The sequence below is a fragment of the Dysidea avara genome, chromosome 13, assembly GCF_963678975.1.
Source record: "Dysidea avara chromosome 13, odDysAvar1.4, whole genome shotgun sequence".
Lineage (NCBI taxonomy): Eukaryota > Metazoa > Porifera > Demospongiae > Dictyoceratida > Dysideidae > Dysidea > Dysidea avara.
Window position 1 is genome coordinate 7,699,532 of NC_089284.1, and position 26,114 is coordinate 7,725,645.

At 38.3% G+C, this 26,114-nt stretch overlaps 2 protein-coding genes and 2 long non-coding RNA genes across 5 annotated transcripts; 1 reads left to right on the plus strand and 3 right to left on the minus strand.

Moving 5' to 3' along the window:
• The first annotated feature begins 8,159 nt into the window (after positions 1–8,159).
• On the plus strand, positions 8,160–9,572 carry LOC136242577 (uncharacterized). Its single transcript, XR_010694574.1, has 2 exons — positions 8,160–8,299; positions 9,303–9,572. It is a non-coding gene; the product is annotated as an uncharacterized lncRNA (long non-coding RNA).
• A 190-nt stretch (positions 9,573–9,762) lies between these two features.
• On the minus strand, positions 9,763–12,413 carry LOC136242572 (uncharacterized). Its single transcript, XR_010694565.1, has 4 exons — positions 12,059–12,413; positions 11,897–12,009; positions 9,980–10,019; positions 9,763–9,918 (listed from the first exon to the last, which is right to left on the minus strand). It is a non-coding gene; the product is annotated as an uncharacterized lncRNA (long non-coding RNA).
• Positions 12,414–16,118: 3,705 nt separating this feature from the next.
• On the minus strand, positions 16,119–18,946 carry LOC136242534 (N-acetylgalactosamine-6-sulfatase-like). The gene has a single exon (XM_066033978.1). It carries the CDS (start codon positions 18,800–18,802, stop codon positions 17,309–17,311), a length of 1,494 nt encoding a protein of 497 aa, XP_065890050.1. The 5' UTR covers positions 18,803–18,946; the 3' UTR covers positions 16,119–17,308.
• Positions 18,947–21,140: 2,194 nt separating this feature from the next.
• LOC136242565 (uncharacterized) lies at positions 21,141–25,898 on the minus strand. Of its 2 annotated transcripts, none has more exons than XM_066034016.1 (4): positions 25,795–25,898; positions 25,019–25,287; positions 22,705–23,286; positions 21,141–22,136 (listed from the first exon to the last, which is right to left on the minus strand). In XM_066034016.1, the coding sequence occupies exons 3-4, from the start codon at positions 22,996–22,998 to the stop codon at positions 21,933–21,935; spliced, it is 498 nt and encodes a 165-aa protein (XP_065890088.1). In that variant the 5' UTR covers positions 22,999–23,286; positions 25,019–25,287; positions 25,795–25,898; the 3' UTR covers positions 21,141–21,932. The 2 variants fall into 2 exon arrangements, with proteins under 2 accessions (XP_065890088.1, XP_065890087.1); XM_066034015.1 differs by lacking the exon at positions 25,795–25,898 and adding an exon at positions 25,342–25,706.
• Positions 25,899–26,114: the final 216 nt, after the last annotated feature.

Here is a 26,114-nt window from a genome sequence, read left to right on the forward strand (position 1 = left end):
AGAAATCAAGATAGTTTAGGCATCAGCAAATAATTTAGTTGAGCCAGTTTGGATCTTGCACACATTAATGATCATGAACATTTGATTATTTGATAATCTTCACACATGAGGGAACAGTACAGCTACAACAGTACACAATGATTTGATAGTTAAACTACAAAATCAAAATAGTAAAATGTTCAGCAGTTGAGTTGAGCAGCAGTGTCTATTCCATCTTGGTTGCTTCTTCAGTTTGCTTATCTTCTGCAGGTTTCTCCTCTTCAGTTGTCTCATTGTCATGATGACCATAATGTACCCTGTATCCTACTGGTCCGTATGTTGTGATCACGTAGTTGTCTCCCTTCTCCACTTTAGGTTCCCATGATCCAAAATGTTGGTAGACCACCTTTGGCTTCTTTTCTGCCATCTCTCCTGATTTGGCTTCTGCTACTTCTCCTGATTTTGCTTGTACCTCATCAGCAGCACGTTGGGCATCAACACTTGCTTGTCTCATGGCACTACGACGAGCCATCTCTGCTTTCTTTTTCTGTTCGTTCAACAGTCTCCTCTGGTGCTGCCATAACTGATCAACTCCAAAGGGATCATCATCCCACAAGCTCTGTCCAAACAGGCTGTCCATCAGACCTCCTCGGAATGGATCGCGAACGCTGTGATGTACATGAAAGGGGTTCCAGTCCCACCATGAAGTAGCTGGTTGATAGGCCGGTTGCATGTGGTGGTGATGATGGTGTGGATGTGGATGATGTTTGTGAGTCACTGTGATCTGCATCTTCCACGTGTCATCTTCACCGAGATGCTTCATGGCAGTCTGCAGCTCTCCGTCACTTGATAGTCTGACAACGTCTCCATCTCTATCACAGTAGTTAATGGAAACCGTGTCATCTTCGGTGAATCCAAAAAGCTTGCAGACCATGTCGTTTAGCTGGGCAAATGTCGTGCCAGGGTCAATCTCAAAACGGCGGATTTCGGAGCCCTTGTACGCCTTGATGTGTACCATCGTTAATGACTTGAACGAGTCTCACAGGAATGAAGAATTGATCACTTTCTTCGAATAAGTGAGCACGATTAACTTAAAGCTAGTGATGCTAACTGCTCCTTTTTATACTGCTCGCAGCAACCAGTTTGACCTGTGAACTTGAACTGTCACCTGAACTCGACCGTTCTCGAAAATTCCAGAGGGTGATTTTTTTTGTTTTTGTACTTTACCCTCCGTAATTTATTTTATTGAAAAAATAATTTTTTGCAAGCAAATATCCGGAGCATCAACAATGTGAACGGTGGGTGCTCCGTTATGGGAGACTGTGTGTTATATTAAAAAGTACGATGAGGTATATTTACTGATACAAATCAAGTTATTTGTCTCCCTTACCTCTTATCCCCTCGCCTTGCTCATTCCGTTGCCGGACTAACTAGCTATATGTTTAAAATACTCCCCGGCAGCTGATCTGCTAGCTGTTCCCTCTTTGTAACTAAATACCGTATACTCATAAACTACAAACTACACCATATCATCCCGACATTGTCGTCAAGAGAAACAACTTCCTGACCATGTTAGAGTATGAGTCTGCCAACAATTACAATGGAATTGCATCCGACTACCCAAGTGTTTAGCAAGGTGTTAGTGCCGGTACTGTCAATTCAGAAGTATGGAGTTCATACCTAATGGTATGCTACCTGCGGTCACTTACATATTATGATACTTCTATGTAAATCGTACTAAGCTACCTAACAGCATGAGCTATATTACCAGAGTTTGGAATTCCCTGCGTGTTACCATGCACAAAATGAGTGTAATAGGTTTCTGGAAATTGGTTGTCTTGGTCACTATTTATATTGATATTGTACTGGACAGCCAGAAATTACTGATGCGTCCAGGGGGACCAGCTCCAAGAAAATTCAAATACACATGTACATTGTGACTGATCATAGCTAACTACTTACATACATACATGTAAATACATTAACTATAAATAAATCAACTAACTCTATGGCTAACTCGATTCAGGTGGGGTATAAGTGATTCCAATCTTCAATTGTTCTAGGCCGGAGAAATAACACTAAATTTAGTGTTTATAAATGGTGTTGAGAAATGTAAGGGATCAAAAGGTCCGGTTGATTGCACTAAGGTTTCTTGATTATAATAATCCAGAATTTTTATGAATGATGAACTGCAATTTAAGTCTTGATGTCTGCCTTCTCTGTGAAAGTGATCAGTTGCCACTGAAGATTTTCTATGTAGTAGATGAAATGCTTATTCCACTTTGGCAGTAATAATTCGATGTGCATGTGACCCATCGTACTGCTTTTCTTTGCACCATTTCTAAAGCATTAATATCCTTGACAGGCTCGTTGACAGGATATAAGACACGATGCATAGGTCTCACATGTAAGGTGGGCATATACCATGTATTTGACTTCTTGACTACATGTATATAAGTTTCTGCAGAGAAAATTTATCATTCTTGTTGCTTTATTGGTAATTTCTACATGGACATAGTACTTTCCAATAAAACTCCTAAGTAAGGATGTTTAGTAACTATAATTGTCCTATCTTAGTGAGTTATGAAGAAGATCATGAGCTAACTGGCCATTAGTTTGCACTATAAAAGAGTGCTTGACAAGGTAGTACTAGCAGCCATTCCTATCAGCTCATGTGATAACTATAGTTGTGTATATTTTTTTGTCTGTTTGCCATGCCTACACTGCATGGCTTTGGCCTTGTAGCTAGTCGCATGTGACTGACCGAGGACTTAAAAGGACTGTGCTAACATCCCTTATGTGCTAGCTGTATTACATGACCAAATCTAATATTGTAGGAACATATATTGCTACAGTATCTCTAGATAATGAGTCATAATTACAAGCTGGTATGAAGATGAAAGGGAAGGTATCCATGCAGAGTACTAGTGGATGTGAGTGTGGTCATTTTAATTGCTTGGAGGCTGGAAATCATTAATACTATATACTCCTACCTGTGAATGAGATAGTCTGCATGTAAATGTATGTGTCCATGTATATAGTGTTTTGTTTGTAGTGTTTGTGATGATCTCCTTATCAGTCTTGGCAAGAAACTGCATGCATGCCCAGCTAAATATCCTAAATAACCATGCATGCATACTTTTGTAAATAACCATGTTTTTGTAAATAACCATGCTTTTGTAAATAACCATGCTTTTGTAAATAACCATGCTTTTAACAAAAAAATACATCAGTAAATGTGACCGAATTTTGGAAAATCACTCTTATTGCCACACCTAAAACAATTGGAATTTTTGAAATGAGCAAATGCTGTTAATAGCAGAAAACACTTTTCAAATAACTAAAATTTTTCTTGTAATTCAAGGTATCTATGGTTTATTCTACCCTTAGTTAAATGGATAGGAATTTAACTTATACTGAATGCTGTGTTTCAGAACTAAATATTTGTGTTGAATGTGCCCATAAGGGTGATTTTCCAAAATTCATGCAGTCACAAACTGAATAGCCATGTTTTTTGACATACATGCATGCTCATGCTTTCTTTATTATAAGCTTTTTGTACATAACCATCATGTTTTGTAGCTATATAGTAGTTTGTAACAGCTATTAGTCCATTGAAAACAACATGTACATGTGTTAAAAAAGTGGAGTCCTACATAGTTGCATGCATGGCTACAAACTGAACGTGGAAAAGAAAACACACGCATGACTCAATCCTCTCTGCCAAACATGCATATGTATACAATCTAGGAACACGCCAAAGGAGCTGCAACACACTTACAATTAATGAACTAAATCTCAGTACTAAAAACACCCAGAGTCTGGTTGGATTTTACAATTACCAACTGCACACCTTGTTGCTGCTATACTATAATTCAATTGCAAATTAAATTTTGAGATGAAGATCCAACCAGACCCTGTATATGTTAAATGTTGCACAGCTAAATGTGCAGTAATATTTAAATTATAATTTTCATAATTATAACTTGGCAACACACCCTGTATAGCATATTTCTGCAGGGTGTGTTATAACTACTACACATTTAGCTCATTAATTGTATCCTTGCAATATCTATATATAGAGAGCTATATATATATATATATATAGGTCAGTGATTCGGTGGTTTGAAGAATAGCTTAAAGGAATGGGATATTGATGCATGTCTAGCCCAGGTTGGATATTGTATACTTCTTAATCTATGACAGATCAGATTCACAAATGTGTTGCAGCTCCTTTAGCATGTTCCTATAGACTGTATATGTTGCCAGAGAGGATTGAGTTATTTTGTTTCTGATTCATTCAGTTTATAGTTAACTATGTAGAACACATGAACATTTACAATAATTTCAGAAATTGCAAAGTACAATGTTATGTGTTGAATAAATTACAAATGTAGGGACAAGTGCATGTGCATATATGGTTGGTACACTACTACAGCCACCATTGTAAACCAAACAGTGTCCAGGATGCACTGTACAGAGTAGTTAGTGAAGTTATTCCAGTGGCGGTGGTGTTTATATATCGAAAAGAGGAGAGCAGTCATTGTATATTCATTCCTGCATGCATGGCAGTAAACCAATGGCGGATCCAGGATGGGGCATTTGGGGCAAATACCCCCCCCCCTCCCCCCCCTTCAAGAAATTGCATACAAGATCGAGATACTCTAATAGAGCAGTCAATTACTCTAATAAAGCAGTCACAATGTTCATGAGGCAGTGTAGCTTACTTATGAAGCTATAAACTATATAGGATTTTATTTTACATAACATACGTGATATAATATATTTGGTAAAGGATAACTAGCTATTATTGTTGTGACCCTTCTTTTTTTCTTTTTTTTTTTTGCTCTTCAACTTTTTTTCAGCCAGGTGCCCCCCCTCTTTCCAGACTCTGGATCCGCCCCTGTAAACTATTAGCAACTGTCCTATTAGCTTGTTGTTGAAGACCCTGGAGGTGTGATAACATTATCTAGCCAATCAATAACTACCTGAACTTGGGGCTGATATATAGGAATGCACTGAACAGTTGATTAAACTAGCAAATAAGGTCACATGAAATCAGAGTTACTGGTTAACTATAGGTGTAACCTCAGGAGGTACTAAAGTGACCCAATCGATCTTTGTGCCACCATTTGCTCAACAGCAGTAGAAATGGCCTTGTCAATCACCTATAAAGTAGTGGCCAGTCCTCTTTTCTCTTTCACAGAAAGTTAGGAGCCAGCGGTGGGGAATAGTTTGCTATGTCAAATTTGACAGAGGCTTGTGGATTTCTCTACAGCCAATTAACAAAGAAACAGCTAGGCTCTGCAAAACAAATAATCATGCCAGAAGCAATGAAAGAAAAATGTAATAGAGATTATGCAATGGAATGTGTGGGCATATCTATAGCTTAGAATTTCACAATACTTCTTTGATTTTCCATACTTCTGTATATATAGCATTTTCATACTCAGTAAGAATTCACTAAACTGTCTTGTGCCTTGATAAACTCAGCATCATTTTTTCACAGTATGCTTAGATTGATAAAAGCAGCATAATATTACTTGTAGTTAATTTTCCCATCACAACTGACCAAATTAAGACAAACAATTGCCCAAATATTCCCAGCAACCTCGGAACAACATTGTATTAGTCATAATGCAATGGAGAGTAGTAGCATTGCTACAAACATACCCATGGAATCAAGAGCAGAAATATGTTTTGTGAGTATCCATCCACAGATAATTATGCATGCATGTGGAAGCCATGTTTTGTTTTATGTGATACATTGTGACCCTTCTTCCTGATCCAATACCATTTTACAGTCTATGGAGAATAGCTATAAAGCATTCTGTAGTAACTTCTTCCTGCCCACTTACCTAATTGATAGCAATTTCAAAACATATTATGGTTATTTTTAGCACGTTATAGCATATAGGAAAACCTAAAGGGGTCCGCTCAGGGTCTTGAGAGTCGAAACTTCTCCGTCAGGTTGAACCCCAAATGGTAATGAGGTAACAAGTGTGACATCATTGTTTTGTTAGAATATTTGCACCTGGCTAGAGCTAAATCACTATGCATGCCGGATGAAATGTTGTTTTGTTGGTTTTTGAGTTGGAAGGTCTAATAGAGCAACCAGACTAATATAAAAGATGCGATTACAAGTACAGTACAATGTACAGAACATGATGTTTCTAGTTCTTGATATTATTGTATAGGTACACATCTGGTTAGTATACTGGTTAGTAATGTAAGTAGTTTGAATGGTCTGATGTACAAAGCTTCAGAACTTGTGGAGGTTTTGTAGTTATCTTCAAAAGTTGTTTTATCTCTCCAAAGCTTCATAAGCATTAATTTGATACTGACATGTCTAATCAGTCAAAGAGCCATGTGCTTTGGAAGCATGCGACTACGTGTGTCATTGACAAATTTGTAGTCTAATGCCCCACTACTATGGTAGGCCATTTGTTTATTTGATATGTTCAATGAATTATTTGGTATATTAAAATGTGCCAATTTGAACAAGTTCTGACTTGTGGCATGTACAGCTCAAATTCCATCTTATCTTCATTTCATAGGTGTGGAGATTTGACCTAATAATTTATCACCAGGTTGGAGAATTTGACTTTCTACCAGGTTAAATCTCCACTATATCCCACCCTCCCCATGTTGTACTGGGGGAGTGGGCTTAACACTGATCGGTGCATGTAGTTAGTGCCTGTCCTACAGCTGCAACAAAGTGTGAGACCACATGGGTGTACACCAGCGTTGAAACCGGGTCGGGTCATCCGGGTCATCCGGGTCACATTTTCTCCGGGTCATCCGGGTCTGACCCGGTTTACAAATTATCCGGGTCTGACCAGACCCGGATTGGATCACGTGAGAAACTAAACTGATCGTTTAACGACGTGGAACCTATAAACGCTAGTCACGTAGCTCTTTCGTGAGCCACGCCCACTTATCGCGTTACAAACACACGGCGTTACAAACACACGCTCAGCCACGCCCATTTATTAGTAAGTGCAGTCTGTAGCATGTAACTGTGTCTGTTCCTGTGTGCAAGCTTATGTGGAGCCACGCCCACTAATCGATTATTGTATGAGTTGTATATAGTCTAGGTCTAGTCTTGCAGCAGGATAAGTACTTTGTGAGCCACACCCATTTTATTATATTGGGAAAATGCAATACGGGTATGTACGAAGCCACACCCAATTGCTGTCTGTAAACTCACAGTAACTACGTGGAACCAAACCCACTGACTGATTTTAAATTATAAACTTACCGGCGTAGTTATCACATAACTACTCGTTTACTCAACATGAATCGAACGCTAAAAACGTAGTCTCGCTCGCTAAAGAATACCCGAAACATAGCTCTTATCGCGCGCCTCGGCTTAATTTAATCCGGGTCAATCCGGGTCACATCCGGGTCAAATCCGGATTGCTATCCGGGTCAGTGGGTCATCCGGGTCAGCAGTAGTGACCCGGTTTCAACGCTGGTGTACACCAAGCGGCTAGTTACTAATATGATACAATCAACAAAATTTCTTATCTTCAGAAGCTAAAGTTTGACCTTTGTTCCAGCTTACTATATGAATCAAGCAGGCTACAGTACTCGCTTGATAACACAATAGATCTATTCTCACTATAGTATTAGATGTTAAGGGTACATCATTCAAGTAACTTTTTGATACTTGAGTACGAAGCCCAAAATGGAGCTGAGTATGAAGATACAAATTTTGAAAATGAATATGCTGACCTTTGATTACATAATACACTGTTAAAAATGAAGTTTGAAGGTTATACCAAGGAGTATGACGGTTATCCCTACCTTGTTGGTATAAAAAACACTTGGTATGAAGGTTATACTATATGGGATGAAGGTTATCCCTACAAGTTGGTATAAAACTTCACAGGTATAACGCTTATACCTTCGTGATGCCCTTATTCCGTTTTCTTCCGTGCATTTACTACGTATTTCAATCTAAAGCGCAGCGCGTCATCTTTATGCGGCGCTTATTATATGATTCGTTACTATGCTGCCGCATGGGTGCTTTGGCAGACCAGTGTCACAATTTATCTACTCAATGATCTGGAATGGATTCAAGTACAGAGAGATAAGGTGGAACACCAACAAATACGGGACACCTAAGTGGTTTGTCAGCTGCCCGGGTACCCAGCTGCCCATAGATCGCCTCGGGTCACTGGGAACAGATGTAAGAGGATTAATAGCGGTAGAAACATGGTCCTTCACAATTGTACATTATATTACTCCTGGAGATTTACATCTGTGAAATTTTGTGGCATCTATAAAATGGAGTAATATTTTGATTAATGTAAAAGTGAGTGGGACAACTATTAAAACTTTGCATACATGTACATACACATTGTACAAGGAGGTGCCACAGCCTGCTCCTTCGCAAAAAGTGAAATACAGATACTAAATGATTCTACCACTCAGATTTAGTAGTGTGTGCCAATCACGTTCACACACAAATCACCTTGGCAACGCAATGCTTTTGAAGGGTAATCATCTGACATAACTAGCAATTACATACACTTACTGTCTAATTGAATTCCTTTTGAGATTATTTAGTATCTGTTTTACTTTTGCAAAGGGGTGGATGGCACGAGACTAACTTGCTGCACGGTCTACCAAAGTCAATATACAATCAAGACGAGACTTGAGACTACACAATATAATTGTTACTAGTAACAGTCAAAATCTCGAGGCATATGAAGGGTTCAAATGTAGTGTGCAACACAGGCCAGCATGATACTCCCTTGCATATACATGTATGATCGCCGGTTTAAAAGTGAAATAAAGCTAAGCAGTTCAGAGTGACTAGTGCATACTTTTAATTTCTTACAAACAATCTTGTATGCAACAGAAAATATCTACTAGGTTACATGAGTTTTGTACTTCCAAGGCAAGGGCAAGTTTCAGGAACCCCTTTTACATAACTTCAAACCGCAGGTATACAGAAATCATGGGATCTTTCATGAAACAGGAGCCTTCACCTTGTAAATAGTGTTTGTCATGCAATAGCAATGCTTGTTCTGAAGAATAGTTTTTGGTGAGATACTCTAATAAAGCAGTCAGGTAATTATAATACTCTAATATAACAGTCACTTAGCTGTAGAGAAAACTTTTCAAAATTACTGTGTACGTCCTGCAAGGTGACATGATAAAAAGGAAGCATTGTTTGTACAAAATACAAACAATGTCAAACATTACTAAAAGCATATCATTTATATTATCTTCCTCACTATCTGTGAAAGCCAATATTTGTGTACTTGTATACTTAGTAGTGTTGCAGGGTGAACTGTTTATAATTGTTACAGGGTAAATGAGGCATGAATCCCAATGACCAGCTTGTTACTACCAACTGGATTGAACATACCTGACTCTAGAGTCTGATCAAAGTTTGTAACTCATCAGCTACGTGTCAAGCAGTTGTGAAAACTATTCACAAGCAAGGAACTCAACTGAAATATTATTGCACAATTCAATGAACAACATTACTTGTGATCACAATGTTATAGCATAACTAGTGTTTGTGTTACTTGTACTTGATTTGAGTTTGTATTTCAACAACCAAGGGCTATTTGGTATACTAGCAATACCTTTCGTAAATACAATTCCTAAAGGGAACTAGTGGTGATCTACGAACAACTTGAGAGTTCCACACTTTGTGTATGTAAATAATTCATCAGATGTTGCTTGACAATGTACTGTAATATAACATGCATGTTCGGTCAGTTATAGTCTACACATCCATCTGCCTTGCAGATGATAAGCACATACATTATCACAACTTTTGTCCAACCACGGACACATTATGGAGTATTATTATCATCTAGTGACAGTTGGATATTACTTAAATGTTCTCTTCCTTCACAGTTCTTATGCACCCCTCAGCCCCTGGCCCAATATCTTGATTTCAGTTTCTCAGAATGCCTGTGAATAAGAAAATATACATTTTAATTCAATCAAAAAATATACAAAATAGTCCACATACCTCTCTCAGTGCTATTACATTGGCTGAACATAATTTGATGCTAAACAAACAAGAAAGTAAATCATGAAATTTAATGATAAAATAATACTCATATTTTACCTAATGGTGCACTACGACCAGTCCCATATAATTATATCATACACACTGTAGTTGCTAGATATGGTATAGAGTCGTACAACAGAAATAAATGCCTGGTTTCACAGGAACTCCTAGTACAAAACAGTGAAGCAAAAGCATTTTACAGCATTCCTTTAAACTTGAAATCTATGCGGAATATCTCAAGTTGATCCCAAGGAATATGATTTTTGGTTTTGTAAATTATAGTCACCAGTTTTGTGGCTAGGGTAAACACTTGCCTGAGTGTCTGGGCCATAATTGACGATACAGTACTTGAAATCAGGACATGTACCTTGACACCATCAATGGTTTCATTTGTAGTTTAGACCTCTAAAATTAGGATACTTTGGGCATACTAGGATCACTAAAGTGCTAGTTTCGTCCCTGATTAGGAACAGTGTATGACACATAATCAACAAATGTTTTGGAAATTATTGGCTCAGTTCTACATACTACACACATGCACACACGCATGCACAGCACATACACACATGGTTGAAATAAGGTCATCTACGTCACATTTTGTCTGGGCTCAGTGGGTCACTTGAGCAGGTAATCAAGATCTGACCTGTTTTATGGACTGACCTGGATTGAGAGCTGGGTAAAAGTTCATGAAATTTTTGCCTGTTATGCTCTTCAGTGTTCCCAATGTGCTCAAAAACATTTCTTACAATTATCTTTGAAAGTTTTAATCAGTGAAGGCTCAATTAGAGTAATTGACTACAAAGTGACTGTTCTATAAGACAGTATTGATCTAAGGAGCTTTGGACAATGCATTGGAGCACTCTATTGCAGTTTCCACTGACTGCTCTATTAGAAAGTATCAGTAGTATTCATAACATCCACCTAATATGCTAGCATTATGCTGGTGCAGCACTCCAGCCTATCAGTAGTGAACCACACATGCACGCATGCACGCAGTTTAATAGTTACCAATGTGTTAATGAGCATGCAGTATAGCTACAGTTTAATAGGAATCTTACAATTAGTCCTCGAACGTGGATTAAGGCTATGTATTGAAAAACCTTTAGAGAAAATTGAGATACTCTAATAGAAAAGTCTGACGTACTCTAATAGAGCAGTCAAACGTACTCTAATACAACATTCATAACAGAATACAATATTTAAAAAGGGTGTTATAAATGTTGAAATTTAAATTACCTAAATCATTTTAATTGGAAATGTATTTGGTCACTACAATATATACACCTGACCAGCCACAAATCATGAGGAACCAAGTACAAATTGAAATAGTTACTATTCATTAAATCAAAAAGCTAGTAAATTTGAAGCACTTTCTAAATCTGTCAGTGGCTGGGAGCACAGCCCCAGACCTCTGTAGCTAAATCTGGAAGCCACTTTGGAAATATCCTGGATACACCCCTGGAATTGATGAACTTAAAATAAGCAACTATATGTAATTACTTTGTTTGTGGTTACAAATTGTAGCAAGCACTGTGACAACACTGTCAGAACAGACTCCAGTACACACTCAGGTAGTACTAACACAGTTGATTTTAGATTGCTTTTGAACAATTTACACACGACTTGCAAACGTGATAATGTGAATGTCTACTTGCAGTATTTACATGTACACTCCTGGCATTGTTTGACAGTAAAGGGGTGAGTATCTATTGTGCTAGTACTAGTATTTAGTTATACAAGTAAAGGAGCTAGGTTGCAAACAATTAGCTCATATGTTCGAACAATCACATTGTAAATTGTTCAATTGCATGCAGAAAGTAATCTGAAATCGACTGTACATGATCACAAAACACTAATATAGTATTTGTGTCTTACTTTTAGTTTTACTGTATTAGTCACAGTAGATTACTAATGGAGTAGGAGAAGAAGTTGAGGAACGGTAGCTTGACTACCCATATACTCGACTGAACATTTTCGACGATTCTGATCTACAAAAGTACAGGATGAGATAATGCTCTAGAGTATTTATAACTTTACTTTGCTTAGAGTCTCCCGCTGGCAGCATGCAACCACTGATGCAACGAGATAATCTCATTTTTCCAATTAATAGACTCTACTCACTCCCCGTGACGTAGCATTTACGTACGTTACTTAACGACGAAAGTAACTTAACGACGAAAGTTACCGTGGTAACGAATATTACTGAAAAGTCCTCTGAAAGTTGGTGGGGACTATTCTACGGAACGGAACGGAACGGAACGGAACGGAATGATGGACTAAACCACGGAACGGAACGCTTTCTCAAATTGAAGCTTGCAACTTACCATTGTTGAAACTTCCCTTATAAGTTAGCAGTGGCATCTCCAGTGGGTGATTAAACATAAGATAAAAAGAATTAACGGATCGATTGTGGGTTTTTGTTGGTTGTCATTAGTAACGAAGTATTATTGTGGGATGAGCTGTATCAGAGATGTTCGTCCATACGGAAGGGAACTTTATGTGAGCTGTTTTTCTTATTTAGACTTTAGAAAACAGTCTGGGCCGGTCTTTCAAGTCATAAGTCAGTGTATAAATAAAGCAAGCAGGAAGATACTGGTAACAGGAAAGAGCCAGCTGAATTAAAACTTGAAGAATTTTGTGCAGTGTGTGAGGAGCAAATATTTTGGCAGACCGTAAGGAGGGTATATTCTGCAAACATCACTGAAGTATATGCATGGAGTTATTTATATATTAACAGCTGGTGCAATGGACTAATGCCGTATTCAATAGTGAGCTGATTTTATCTGTTGCACAATTCAAGGATGTGTCTGACTGCTAGCCTTGAATCAGGCTAAATGCCAAAACTCCAAGATCAGCCAAATCTCTATTATAAGCTGCATGTGAAACCATGCCCATAGCCACCAGGCAAACGTGATTTGGACCAGGATGTGTGTGTAATTTCAATGTATCTAGTCAGACCTGAAATGGAACACTCACATTAATTACATGCCACCTAAGAATCCTAGGATTTCTTAAGTGTAACGTTTCACATGCTTCACTTCAAACAAAACAGGTTAAATTTGTTCGTCTATTTTCAAGTGATTCCCAGTCCAGCTGGTCCATGAAATTACAATGGGATCACATGTATTTGTTACAGTGCGGGCTGTCCTGTGTTGGATCTACACTAGAGTTGAGATTTCAAGGTAGACTCACTGCCAATGTACTGACACTAGTACTGTTGTAGCATGTTGAAGTGGAGGACAAATGAAATAGTAATGCTAGATTATTTATGTATACAAATTTTTCATAATGAAATTGATATCCCATTTTGATTTGTACTTCCACTTTGCAACGTATTCAAGAACAAGAAGCTACCACACTTAATCTCCAACCACTGTCATTAATTAACCAAGATCTCACTAGTCTGTAATTCACCTTACTGTAGTGATTTTATTGATTCATCTGTATGTTTTCTTCATTTTCCTTTGAAGTTGTACCAAGAGTTCATAATAAGGTGGAGAGTGTCTAACTTGAACGCATTCACCAAACACCCTGCTTAAAGTAACACCTTGGCCTTATTTCAGAACAAAGGCTTTACCTTCTTCAGCAACGCTAATCAACAGTTTTCTATCCCCCAGTAAAGGTGTTGATTTGATGAAAGGTGAACTTTACGCAGGGTGTTTGTACAGGCCATACTGAGAGTTAGACACTCTCCCTCATACAAATCAGTATTACGAACTCTTGGTTGTACAGTATAGGTAAACAAAGATAAGTTTCTCTCCCATCTTATTCTAGGATTTCTATTGACAAGGAAAATTCAATTATTTGCATACAGGCTCAAAATTGAGAAAATATAAAGAAAGTGAATTAATATTAATATTATACAGTCAGTTTGCTTTTGGATATTTAATGCCTCCAACCACAACAAAAATTCGATGAATCCATGCATCTCATCACTGGTCGTCTGAACATTCTGAAAGTGATACCTCACTCAATCAACCATATATTATGTTTATTAGACTGAATAAAGTCATGATTACCTAAACAATCACTTAATTAATGTTTTATAATTATCCTATTCCATTTTCCTGGAGGTTCCACTGATAAAATGCAATTTCAGCAATGATAGCAGCTAGTCAAGCTGCAAGTTGATTCAGAAAGCACTCCATTCTGTAAAATAGACCCCATCCAGAATTCAACTCAGTACTCAGGCTGAGATATCTGACAATAGTCCACTACTCTGTTAATGAATCATTGATGTTCACACAATATAGCCTCCTTGAGGTATCTGAATGTTTGCTCCTCACACACTGCACAAAATTCCTTTAGATTCTGCTTAGACTGAGTTGATTCAGCTTGTCACCATACTTGTTTCCTTTGTAGTGTAGCTATACACATACTGATTTATGCCGATTAGAAAGGCTGGGCCTCAGACTGTACATTCTAAAGTCAAGTAAGTAAAAATAACTCACATACTAGCAAAAGCAAGTCATGCATTAAGTTCCCTACTTGATATATCCGAAGATGAACACACTGAGTCAGCTATTCCCACAATTAGTACTTCGTTACTAATGACAACCAACAAGAACCCACAATCGATCCTTAAATTCGTTTTATCTTTCTTGGGGTACGTTTGATCATAGTTTGATTACCTGCTGGAAGTGCCACTGATAACTTGTACAGCAATGGTAAGCTGCAAGCTTCAATCTGAGAAAGCATTCCGTTCCGCAGTTTAGTCCATCATTCCGTTCCGTTCCGTTCCGTTCCGTTCCGTAGAATAGTCCCCACCCTGAAAGTTCGTTCAGTTTGTTCATAAAATAAACTGGTTTTGGCAAAGAAGATATTTGAAAAATTGTGAGTTATTGTGTCTACAAGAACAGGCAGCTTGACTAAGCGGGAGGGTTTTGCAATGCGTTAAACAGGAAGGCCGTTCGCAACTGACTGAAACAGCTGACCTACTGAAGAATACGAAGGTGACTTTTCTACTAGCAATATTCAACTTGGTGTACAGTACTAGATATAGAAAGTGCAGTAAACAGTTTATCTACAGTGCTGTGGGACCATGCACTGGCTGACGGACTGGCAAGACGGTGCTAAAGTTGCAGTCTCATGGCTGCTTCAAAATGACTGGTACATCGAATTGTGAAATTTCAGACAGTTGAATCTCTAATGCCGAGTTTAATGCCCAACTCAGCCAGGTGACAAAGCTACGTATCTAACCTCAGTTTGCCAGCTGTTACAACAAAGTGTGAGTGTTTACAGTGGATAGCTGCCATTATGTACCCTTTACAGAACAGCTGACATCATGCCAATCCTACCCACTGAGTGTAGTGTGCATGCTGATATGGTTACGTTCTGCTATATGCACAGTGGCAGCCAAGTAACCTAGGAGACAGCCTGGCAGGTTAGTTACACATTCCTATTATCAGTTACATACATGCAGGTACACCATGCAGGTATTGTGTCTGGTAATTGATTAATGACTGGCTTGTTGTAACACCAACATGCTTTCTGCACTGAGTCTTGACAATTAGCCAAGGTATGGACGTGGTAGATAGTTGAATAAGAGGTCACCTAGCAACCTTAATACTAAGAATCTATGAATATAATTAGTGGTATTTCCCTGAATATGGCATGTCATTTGTCGGGTTATAGGTTATGGATTGTTGTTGCACATAATACGTGTTAATAAGGAATGCAGTGAATATATAAAAGGTACTTTATGGTTGATATATAATAACTTTCTCAAGCACAAGTCAGCAGTTTCTAGAATAGTTGAATAAGAATTGCCGTCATTTAACATGTTATTATTACAGGTTGTAGTGTGTATGCTTCTGATATTTCATCTCCATCATGTTGTATACAAAATGTAAGTATTACAGCAATTGTGATACTAATAATACGACTTGACATTCTAGTGGTGTTGCCTTTTTATAACACACTGTGATGGATATTGATTGCCCGGCAACTATTCCTGTTACTTGAAAATTATAGTAGCATCTGTCTTGCTGTTAACACCCCTACTGTCAGGTGGAATTCTCTGCTGCAGTGCAGATTGACAACAAATTGTAAGCATAGAGTGTACCAGATTGTTATGTAAATATAACGTTTTGGCAGGTTCTGTGGACTGCGTATGAAGTGTTGTTAGCTGTTTACAATATTAAGGTATGGTGTATGCTTGAATAAGAACTGTAACTATATTGCTTGTCAATGCTGCAGATCGTGCTGGTCCTAACATCTCACGAGCACTTCAGAAGTTGGAGTTGACTATTTGAACAGCATTTAATTTCTGTAATTGAAATACATTAATAATTATTTAAATACTAAATAACAATTGGGGATAACCTTTATACCAGCATAGGGATAACCTTCATCCTACCTATACGGGATAAAGGTCATACTATTGAGAGTTGGGATAACCGTTATCCCTGGATTTGGTATGCTATATGTGTCAGCCACTTTATCCCTGTTTTGGGATGACCTTCCAACCAACTGTTTTAACAGTGTAGGCACCGCCGGCCCCTTTACATTATGGAGGAATAGTCTAGTGAGTATACAGTGCAGTTCTGACTTCAAATTACACGTGTTGTAATCTGCAATTGCTGTAACAAAGCAAGAGCCTTCATTGTGCATGCACTACATCTCCTAACCTGTTTCAAGAGCAGAAAATATATCTAGCTATGTACCGGTCCAACCTTGGGCACCACAACTAATAAGGTACAGTGCTAATGATGCAAACATGTGCAGTAGTAGCCGCAATCTGATTGGTCCTACCACTATAGTAGACACAAGTGCCATTATATTATGTTTACCAGACCTTTCCTCTGTAATGCAAAAGGGCATGCAAGCAGCAATAAATTAAAGGCCAACACATTTTTAGTGATCATTTTTCACATTTTTTAGTGTGGCTAATGATGTCTGTGCCCTGTACTTGCTTCTTATAGTATACCATGCATACGGTATGCATATATCTCATAAAGATCTGGACCATTGAAGGTTGAGGGAGAATTTGCCCCAGATGACTCATGCGGATGGCTTCATTATTGACCATACCAGTACTGCAGAGCTATAGGGAATATACCATAAACGACGAAAGTTTGGAATGAGTGAAGTTTGGTCAATTTGAGGAAATTTGCCAAACTTTATTTGCCAATTAGATATTCAATATATTGTTCTAGCTGAATGGCTGCCAAACTTTTGTCTGCCAACCTGCTTCGCATGCTGTTTCATCACACCAAACTTTTGTCATTTACAGTATAACAATGATAACATTATAGCAAAACATAATTACAGTATTACACTTGATAATCACAGAATGTTACAGCCAATTTTTTTAATACTTTGCCTCACAGATTCTTTCCACTGTTCAATTTGCTCTATTAACTGACTTGTAATGTCTGGGTAATCATTTATCAAGTTGCTACTCTCCCTTGCATCCTTCTCTAAATCAAACAGTTCATATTGTACTGTGTTGTTTCGAACAGTTTCCATGAGTTTGTATTTGTCAGTAGTGATGGAAACTCTGTATTGTTCCTGGAAAACTCTTCTTTTTTTAAGTTTAAAAGCTGAAAATATTGGCTGGTTTCTTTTATTCTCTTTTCCTTGTAGAAATGGAAGAATAGAGATGCCATCTATTGGACGATCATCACTAGGCTTAACACCCAGTATATCTTGAACAGTTGGTAGTAGATCACTAGACACAACTGGGAACTGAGACACTCTATTACTACTGATCACATCTGGCCACTCTATTATCCCTGGAACACGAACTCCTCCCTCGTACAGTGATGATTTCCTTCCTCGTAAACCATTTGTTGACCTAGGTTTAAGTGGTCCATTGTCACTAGTAAACCAGAATAGTGTGTTGTTCTTAATACCCAACTCTTGTAACAGATTACGTAACTTTCCTAAGGCTTCATCCATTGCAGAAATGGCACCATAATAATCTGCTTCTTTAGAAGTATATTTCATTTTAGCTTTTAAATAAATTTCTCGATATTGATCAGTTGCAATGTAAGGCTTGTGAACACTGTGAAAAGGAAGGTAGAGAAAAAATGGCTTCTGAAGGTTCACTTGTTCTCTGATGTATTTCTCAGCCAGGGACCAAATGAAGTGCGAGTCATCACCAGGAATAGGTTGTGGCCATCCTACAATACCATCAGAAGTGTTAGTATAGTAATTGGTACACATTGGTCGGTCTGTGTAATGGCCAAGAATACAGGTGGAATTTTGGAAACATCCACAGTTAGTGGTAGCTGTTGGAGCAGATCTCCCAGTGGCCCACCATTGTTCAAATCCATGTAGTCCAGGATGAGATAATGTATTATTACCTCGGCGCCTCAGTGGTTTAAAATCTCCCAAATGCCATTTCCCAAAAAAAGCAGTAGAGTATCCGGCGTTCCGCATGACCTCCGCTACTGTTATTTCTGAAAGAGGGAGGGGCATTTTTTGAGGCCGTATAAAATCTTTCAAGGATCCACCTGCATTATTTGAATTCCACACACAATATCGATTATGATTTCTACCTGTGAGTAAAGTTGCTCTGGTAGGTGAACATACGGGAGAGCCGCTGTAGTGTCGCTGTAAGAGTATGGCGTTGTCGGAACGAGCCATCTCGTTCAAGCTCGGAGTGAATGCACTTCCATTGTTGTACTCTACATCACCCCATCCTAAATCATCCGCCATAGCAAATATTACATTTGGAGTAGCAGTTGAAGCGATGCCGCGGACGACGGATGGTACCATGCTGTACGCTAAAATAATCCATACGAAGCGAACCAGATCGAGGAGATAATGCATCATCAGCCCTGGTATACCTTTGATCAGTATGGATGCTATCACCAGCACATAGCTTTGGCTTTAATGGAAAGCTTCTGGTGTTGAACCTGTTTGGGCAGTGTAGCCTTTTGTTGTTAGGAACAAAGCGGTCTAGCTGGCTGAGTAGCGCCCGCCCCTTAGACTTATATTTGAATATATATATATTTTTTTTACAAATACAGCACTTTACAAGAAACAGCAGAGAAAGTCTTTGCCTTGCTCAAACTGTGCACAGAGAAGCAAACTCTGTTCAATCCTGCCATTACCTGGGCGTAATTATATTGTGCGTACTGTGGACTGGTTATTGACATTGCACAACATTCATGCACAGTCAGTGGCATATGTATAAAAACTAATATTTACCTAGCCCATGGTTTATAGATCTCAGGGAAGTTATTTATTGGTGGTGTCCATTTCTCCTTTGGACCGCTGAGGCTGGGACAAAATCAAGGCTGAATCAATAATTTGACCATACTGATACTTATTGCACCAAATTTTAATTTATTTACGGTCAGTTCCCTGTTGAGGCATGAATTAGCTAGTTGCCACCTTTCCTTTAAGAGAAGTGTTTGAACTGATTTGATTCTTATATTTCTAGACAATGTGCTCGCGTTGTGTGGCAAATTATGCAGTTATTAAAAGGATTTTTATGTACTTTATGACAGTTTTTGTGGAGAGCTGCCATTGTGGCCGAATACAGGCTAGCTCAAGATCCTACATTGTCTCTACACCTACAGGACTCATAAGACGAAATAGACAACATTTGAATCAAAGGACAGATGAAAGAGATGGGCCCCTACCAGAGCCTGTGTCAACTGCAGTTCCTCCAAATGAATTTACTGAAAGTCACAGAATGCAGACATGGCTACAAACAGGAACGGAAATCAGGCCACCTGATTGCCTGCAGTTCTAATGAGCTTAAGGGGGCTGGGCGGGACATGGCTTAAGACTATTATGCATACACAATCTGTAATACTAGGCAATGCATGCTATCAAGAGTTCATAATAGAGAGTTCACTTTCATAATTAGATAATGACTGTATATTCACGTGTGCTTTAATGATAATCACATGATAACGCCACAAGACATAGCAAAGCGGGTGACATAAAACATGTAATCAACAATAGGTGGTCCCATACTGGCCTTATAGTAGCTAGTGACACTGTTGTATGTTGAAAAGTCTGAGACAACAAAACTTGCTGTTTTTACCGTGACATTTACTGTATAAATTTAGGTGTAGAAAATTTTTGTGTGTTAAAATTTTGACTCAAAATATTTTCATCAATGAAAATTTTTGACAGAATAACTCTATGTTAATTCATTGTTTTAATTTTCTATTGATACTGACAATGAAAATTTTTTGACAACAAATTTTTCCTGATTTACAGTAGCTTCTTTAGAGCCAAGCTGTCACCAAGTTTAATAAGCATCTGATTGACCATTAACAATGATATTGATTACAGCTAAGAAAATGATAAAGCACTATAATTTACAAGTCATGTCAACATGTTTATTAAATGAAAGCTCAATGATTTTATTTATGTAATTATATTATTTGATTTACAGCATACACATACAACATGATATATAATACTGTAACAACTATATAGGTGATTGTCTAACGTATGCTGAAGGTCCACTGCATGGCATCCATTGCCAGTGGCCAGGAGTAAGCTAGCTATCAGTACAAAATACTGTAAGCACAGGAATTGTCTATATGTACACATGCAGAAGTAACTTGGAATGACAAATTGTATACATGCATGTACACCAATCCATGCACAATGTCTTTTAGATTTATGCAGTCACACATTCTAATGTATAGCATGTACAGCTACTTTGAATCTTTATATCTTTTATTGGTGCCCAACATGTTCTGAACAGTTGGTATGAACGGTTGGTAGAAAATTTGCTGTTTATGAAAAATTTTAACCCAATTTTTTACATGACCAGCTACTATAGGTAGTTATGACTTGTATTTGAGATTCCAGTTTTCTTCACTTTTCATTACCACATATCTTAAAGGTCAACCATTTCACTGTATTGCTTGATGTGCCTTGTCTGAATCAGAAACAAGTTAGGTCAAAAGCTGAAGTGAATACCAGTATCATCAAAATCTTTCTTATTGTAATGAATGTATATTTACAAGATTTTTAAATATGTAGTGTTTATTTTATTTTTATTTGTTAAGGCTTTACAGCATAGGTGCTGAGGGTCTGTAGGGCACCTCAGGGCTCAACCCAGAATATTAAGCTGGGGGGGGGCAGGGTAGGTGCATGAACTCGCTCACATGGTACATCATACAATGCATGTACGGTGAAACATTCTTCGATAAATATATATCAACAAATGGTCGACAAAGACTTTTGATTTAGTTTCAAAATCAGCAATGGTTTCTAGTGTCAAGTCCTCGGCCCTTGATGAAAATAGTTGGTGTACAAAAAGAAATTCCTTCCATAGAACATGTACTTGTTCTTTGTGTGGAAGGTTGGGAAACACTTCTGGAATGTTAATGGTAGTAAAGAGATTCAGTAATTCTGGCCCAGTTAATGAACGCCATCTTAACTTACTGGACTGCTTCCCAATCCAAAATGAAAACCCTGAAATCCCTATGTGTTTAACATATTCCTCATAATTATTTCTTCAGCTGAGTTAATCCATCAAGACTCGGTACCCGTAAGCTCTGGCTAACCTTGTCCATTACTCTTAGTGATCCTATCAGTAGGTCAACCAAGGTATCCCCTACCCTCAGAAACATATGGAGATTGTCTACTACAACACGTGTCAGTGGTATCATGGGGAATAATGGACGATGAGAAACGTTAAACTGTTTTGCAGCTCTGGAGGATGAAGCTATTGTGATGTTTTCTTCAATCGACCGTGCACCATGTGAAGGGTCAGATATTGACCAGCTCTCGTCAGTAATGTGCCTGTCTAAAGCTGGACACTTGCACCAGATGCATGCATATTCACATGATGCACTATCAATTCCGGTTGCCATTGCAAGAAACTTCCAATCCCCTCCCATATAATATTCGATAGAAAATGTGATTCCATTGATTGTCAGTTTTGTTGTTGTCCTGACTTCTTCTATGGTATCTTGCAGTGCTGGTTTCAAGGATCATAGGTTTCTTGTTCTTTAATTATCGCAATGCAGTGATTCCTTGTAGCAGAATAAGCTGCTTCTCCCTCTTCTAGAATTGTAAAACCAAAGTTAACAACATTTAATCTCTTTCCTATTCTGGTGCCATCTCCAGTTATTTTCACCCTTATCTTCTTCTTCTGTACAAACTCAGCATCTGATGGACTTCTTTCAATCTATTAAGTGAAAGGCATAATTGTATGTTAGTATTAATTCAAAATATACATTTTTATTGTATCATGTGCCAATATGTTTATAGTAACCTTCAAAGTGGTGCACTCACCTCAATCGAGTTGTACTATAAATCAGAAAATTTCGCTGTCAAAACAATTTTTGTTGCTAGCTGGTGTGCCAACAAATTATTTTTACATTTATAGTTCAGGCAGGTCTTCAACACTATAACTAGCTTTATATCACCAGCTTGGGCTTTGCTAGCAAAATAGCAATCGCTTTACAATGTTAACTCTTGCATACCTGCTAGGATTTTTATACAGTTATAACTAGGTATAGACCAAGGAGCTATCTCTTTTCAACCCATCTGCTTTCCCTCTGACATTATCCAGCTGGTTATACCGTTTTAAAGGTGCTGTGATAAATATTTGTCATTTAACAAATTGATGGAAATACATGTGAAATAATGAATATTTTTGATGTTTACATGCATTTTTCTGATTTACAGTTTGATTGCTTTGGGACCTAGACAAATATAGACAGTGTGAATAGCAGTGTTGTGTATAAACATACCAGGTTTTCTATGCAACTTTTTAACCGTTGTTTTAACGACTGTTGTACACCACAGGTACCGTTTGGTGTGGGATGGATGTCCCAAAGGTGGTTCAACTCAGCAATTCTCTCCTTAAGCTTGTAGTGACGAGGCATTTTATCACACAACTGTGCCATTTCATGATAGGCACTTCCAGAGACATTGTATCTATCCTTGATGTACAGCATCATGTTAATCGTGTCCATCTCAGTGTCTTCTGCTGGAGCATGTTGTGGACCAAGTAAGTTTGCAGTTGGCAAATCTAGTGTTGACATTTCACCAGTGCTGTCATTCTGTATGGTTAGTTTTGTTGCAGAAAACCCTTCTATGCTAAGCCAAGCAAGTGAAGAGGAACATTTTTCAGTTCTCTGGCGTTTTAAAGTTCGCTGATGACGGTCAGAGTAGCCAGTTGGCAACTTGTTTCTGCCATATCCCCGTGTTGGAGTAAATCCATCTGATTGAGCCTTTTGTAGTTGGTGAGAAAGGTAGCTCGCTTGTTTCTGTAGATGTTGGTTTTTTTTCTTTAGTTCATCAATCTCTTTCTGCTTTGAATGAAGGGCTTCCTGGTAAGTTAAATTATTATGTGCATATAGATAAATGTTAGGCCAAGTCACTTGTTTAGTTGTTTCACGGGTCTGACTAACCCACCTTTTTCATAGATTGAAAACTTAAAAACATTTATAAGTGGAAAATGAAGCTAAAATGCTATCGAGATATTCTGAGCACAAGCCTTGTATTAACTACTTTTACTTCCAAATGCCTAGACACCGTAGCTGCCATTTCATTTTTTTGCCCTGATTTCTGTTAATATGTTTATTTGTATGTTAACCTACCAGCTCTATGTTGTTGAGATTTTTACCCATGAAACAACTAAGTGATCAAACCACATAGGTTCCATCAACCTAACCAGGAACACAAGCGTATGATCTGTGGCCACCAAGCAAAGTAGCCGTAGTTTAAAGTTGTGTACGTACTTGAATACTGTTGTGAGGCAATAGATGGGACATAAACAAACTTATGCTTTTAGCATAGTACAGTGGCACCTGTGTATAATGGTCACCTTGGACCTGCAAGTGTTGGTCTTTATATTTTACCTGACTGTTACTTCATTGTCCCAGATTATTCGGTGAACAAGCCACCAACTGTTTTTTATAAGCACAGTATAAGGCAATGAGAGTTGAAGTTAAGTATGTAGTCGTCCATTTGTGAATTCTTGGCTAACCATTATACGCATTATACAGGTGACCACTTAGTACAAACTACAATGCATAGAGTACATTTGTATGACAAAGGCCTCATGGCAATGGCCATTATAAAGAGGTACCTTCAGTGTTGGGCAAGTTACTTTGTAAAAGTAACTAGTTACATATTACTTGCAACTGAACTATTTAGTTACAGTTACATATTACCCATAAAATAAAGTAACTGTAATAATATTACATATTATATTACTTTGTGTTCACAGCCTTAAGCTGTCACGTATGAAACTACAGTACCACCTTATCATGTGACATGACTGTGTTGCTGGACAATGTGCAAATCTTGGTTATAAGTAAGAAGCTGGTGAATAAGCTTCATTCAGTAGGCCTCGTTACTTCGTTGTGGCTAGGCGTTACTCAGAGGATAACTAACAAGATTGGTAACTTCGTTACTTGTAGTAATAATATTACGTAATATTAGGCTCGTTACAGTAACTATATTACTTAGGTAACGCGTTACATTCGTAAGTAAAGTAACTTGCGTTATATTACCTGTTTTTATAGCGTATTTCGTTATATTACTTTGTTACCACAAAAGTAATAATATTACGTAACGCGTTACATAAGTAACGCGTTACTCCCAACACTGAGGTTCCACTGTACCTGTCAGACCTTCATCTAGGAAATGACTTAAGGAGGTGAAGGGGCAGCAATAGTTTAAAGGTATGTACACAACATCTGGGGGCATGCCCCCAAGAAATTTTTTAGACTGTTTTACCTGAGATTGACATGCTAGGAAAAATTTTCATATTTTGGACTCTCAGATTGCTTCTGATGCATTTTGAGGTGCTTTCATTTAACTAACTTATTGCTTAAAATTTAGGGGAGGGGTAAACACCCCCTTCCCCCACCCCCTATATGATACTGGAGTTGAAATAAATGTGCTTATAAGACTGTTGTTTGTTCTTTGTGGGTACTACAACCTGTACAGTCTCAAATAGGTCACTATTTGACAATAGTCCTATACAACTTGTTTGTGAGTAACATCATATTTATTTTACAAGACAAGGTTAAAAGACTGCCAGGCTGTACTTACTTCAGTAATCTGTGTCCTATCTGAGTCTGTTATCTGTAATTGCCACTCCTTATCTAAGAAGCTTTGTTTCTGTCAGCCACTCTTGCGTAGTTTTTTTTACAGCTGTTGCCACCCTACTGCACTGCTTATATGCTTTTTTCAGCAGACCGATTGAGAAACGGAGATTGACACCAGCTTCTTGGCTAAGTTTGGAAAGCCATTCACAAGATTTTACAGTATCATGGAGTGGTGGAAGACCATCGGCTTCATAAAGATTGTAGAGTAATTGGCTATTAAACAAGAGGATTACTTGTTGAAGATTCATACATGACATTTGTACTTACTTACTGATGGTTGCCACTTGCTGTGTCATGTTTGTGTAACATGTGTACCTGTGATCAGGGCCGCCCAGAGAAATTAAGGGGCCCAGGGCAAAGAGTTAAAGTGGGGCCCTTCACCCAAGTTGTAAGGTGAAGACCAAAAAAAAAAAGGTCACAACCTGCTGGCAATGACAATAACTACCCATCACCAACCATATCTCCTTATCTATAAGCTTGCTACACTGCTCCTCTGAAGAATACTGTGACTGCTCTATTAGAGTATTTAGATCTGACTGCTCTATTAGAGTATATCTATCTTTTAAACAGGTATTCAGGGGGCCTCCTGGGGCCCCTTTCAGGCTGGGGCCCGGGGCAAAATGCCCCAGTTGCCCCCCCTGTGGGCGGCCCTGCCTGTGATATTGTAGTCCAGCACAACACTAGTACTTGTAATGTAATCCAAGCCATATATTTACTTACCACAATAATTGACGGTAGTTTTAAAACCCAAATTGACGACGCATATCCGGCCAATTTGCGGAAGCTAGAGCTCATTGGAAGCGCCAGAGCATGATGTACTGGAGTCCAGCTGCGAATCCGCGCCATCTATCACGTGTTGGGAGATATGGCGCGTAAAAGAGGGAGCCTTAGAAATCTCCATAGGCGCTCCATTGATTTGCACACGTTTTGACGAGCGTGATTTTAGCGCTTGGTACATGTCTTGGTGGCATTCGATTCAGGAAGAAACGCTCTTTCTCGTGGTATCAGCGAATCTGGAATAATGCAATTGTACAGGTACA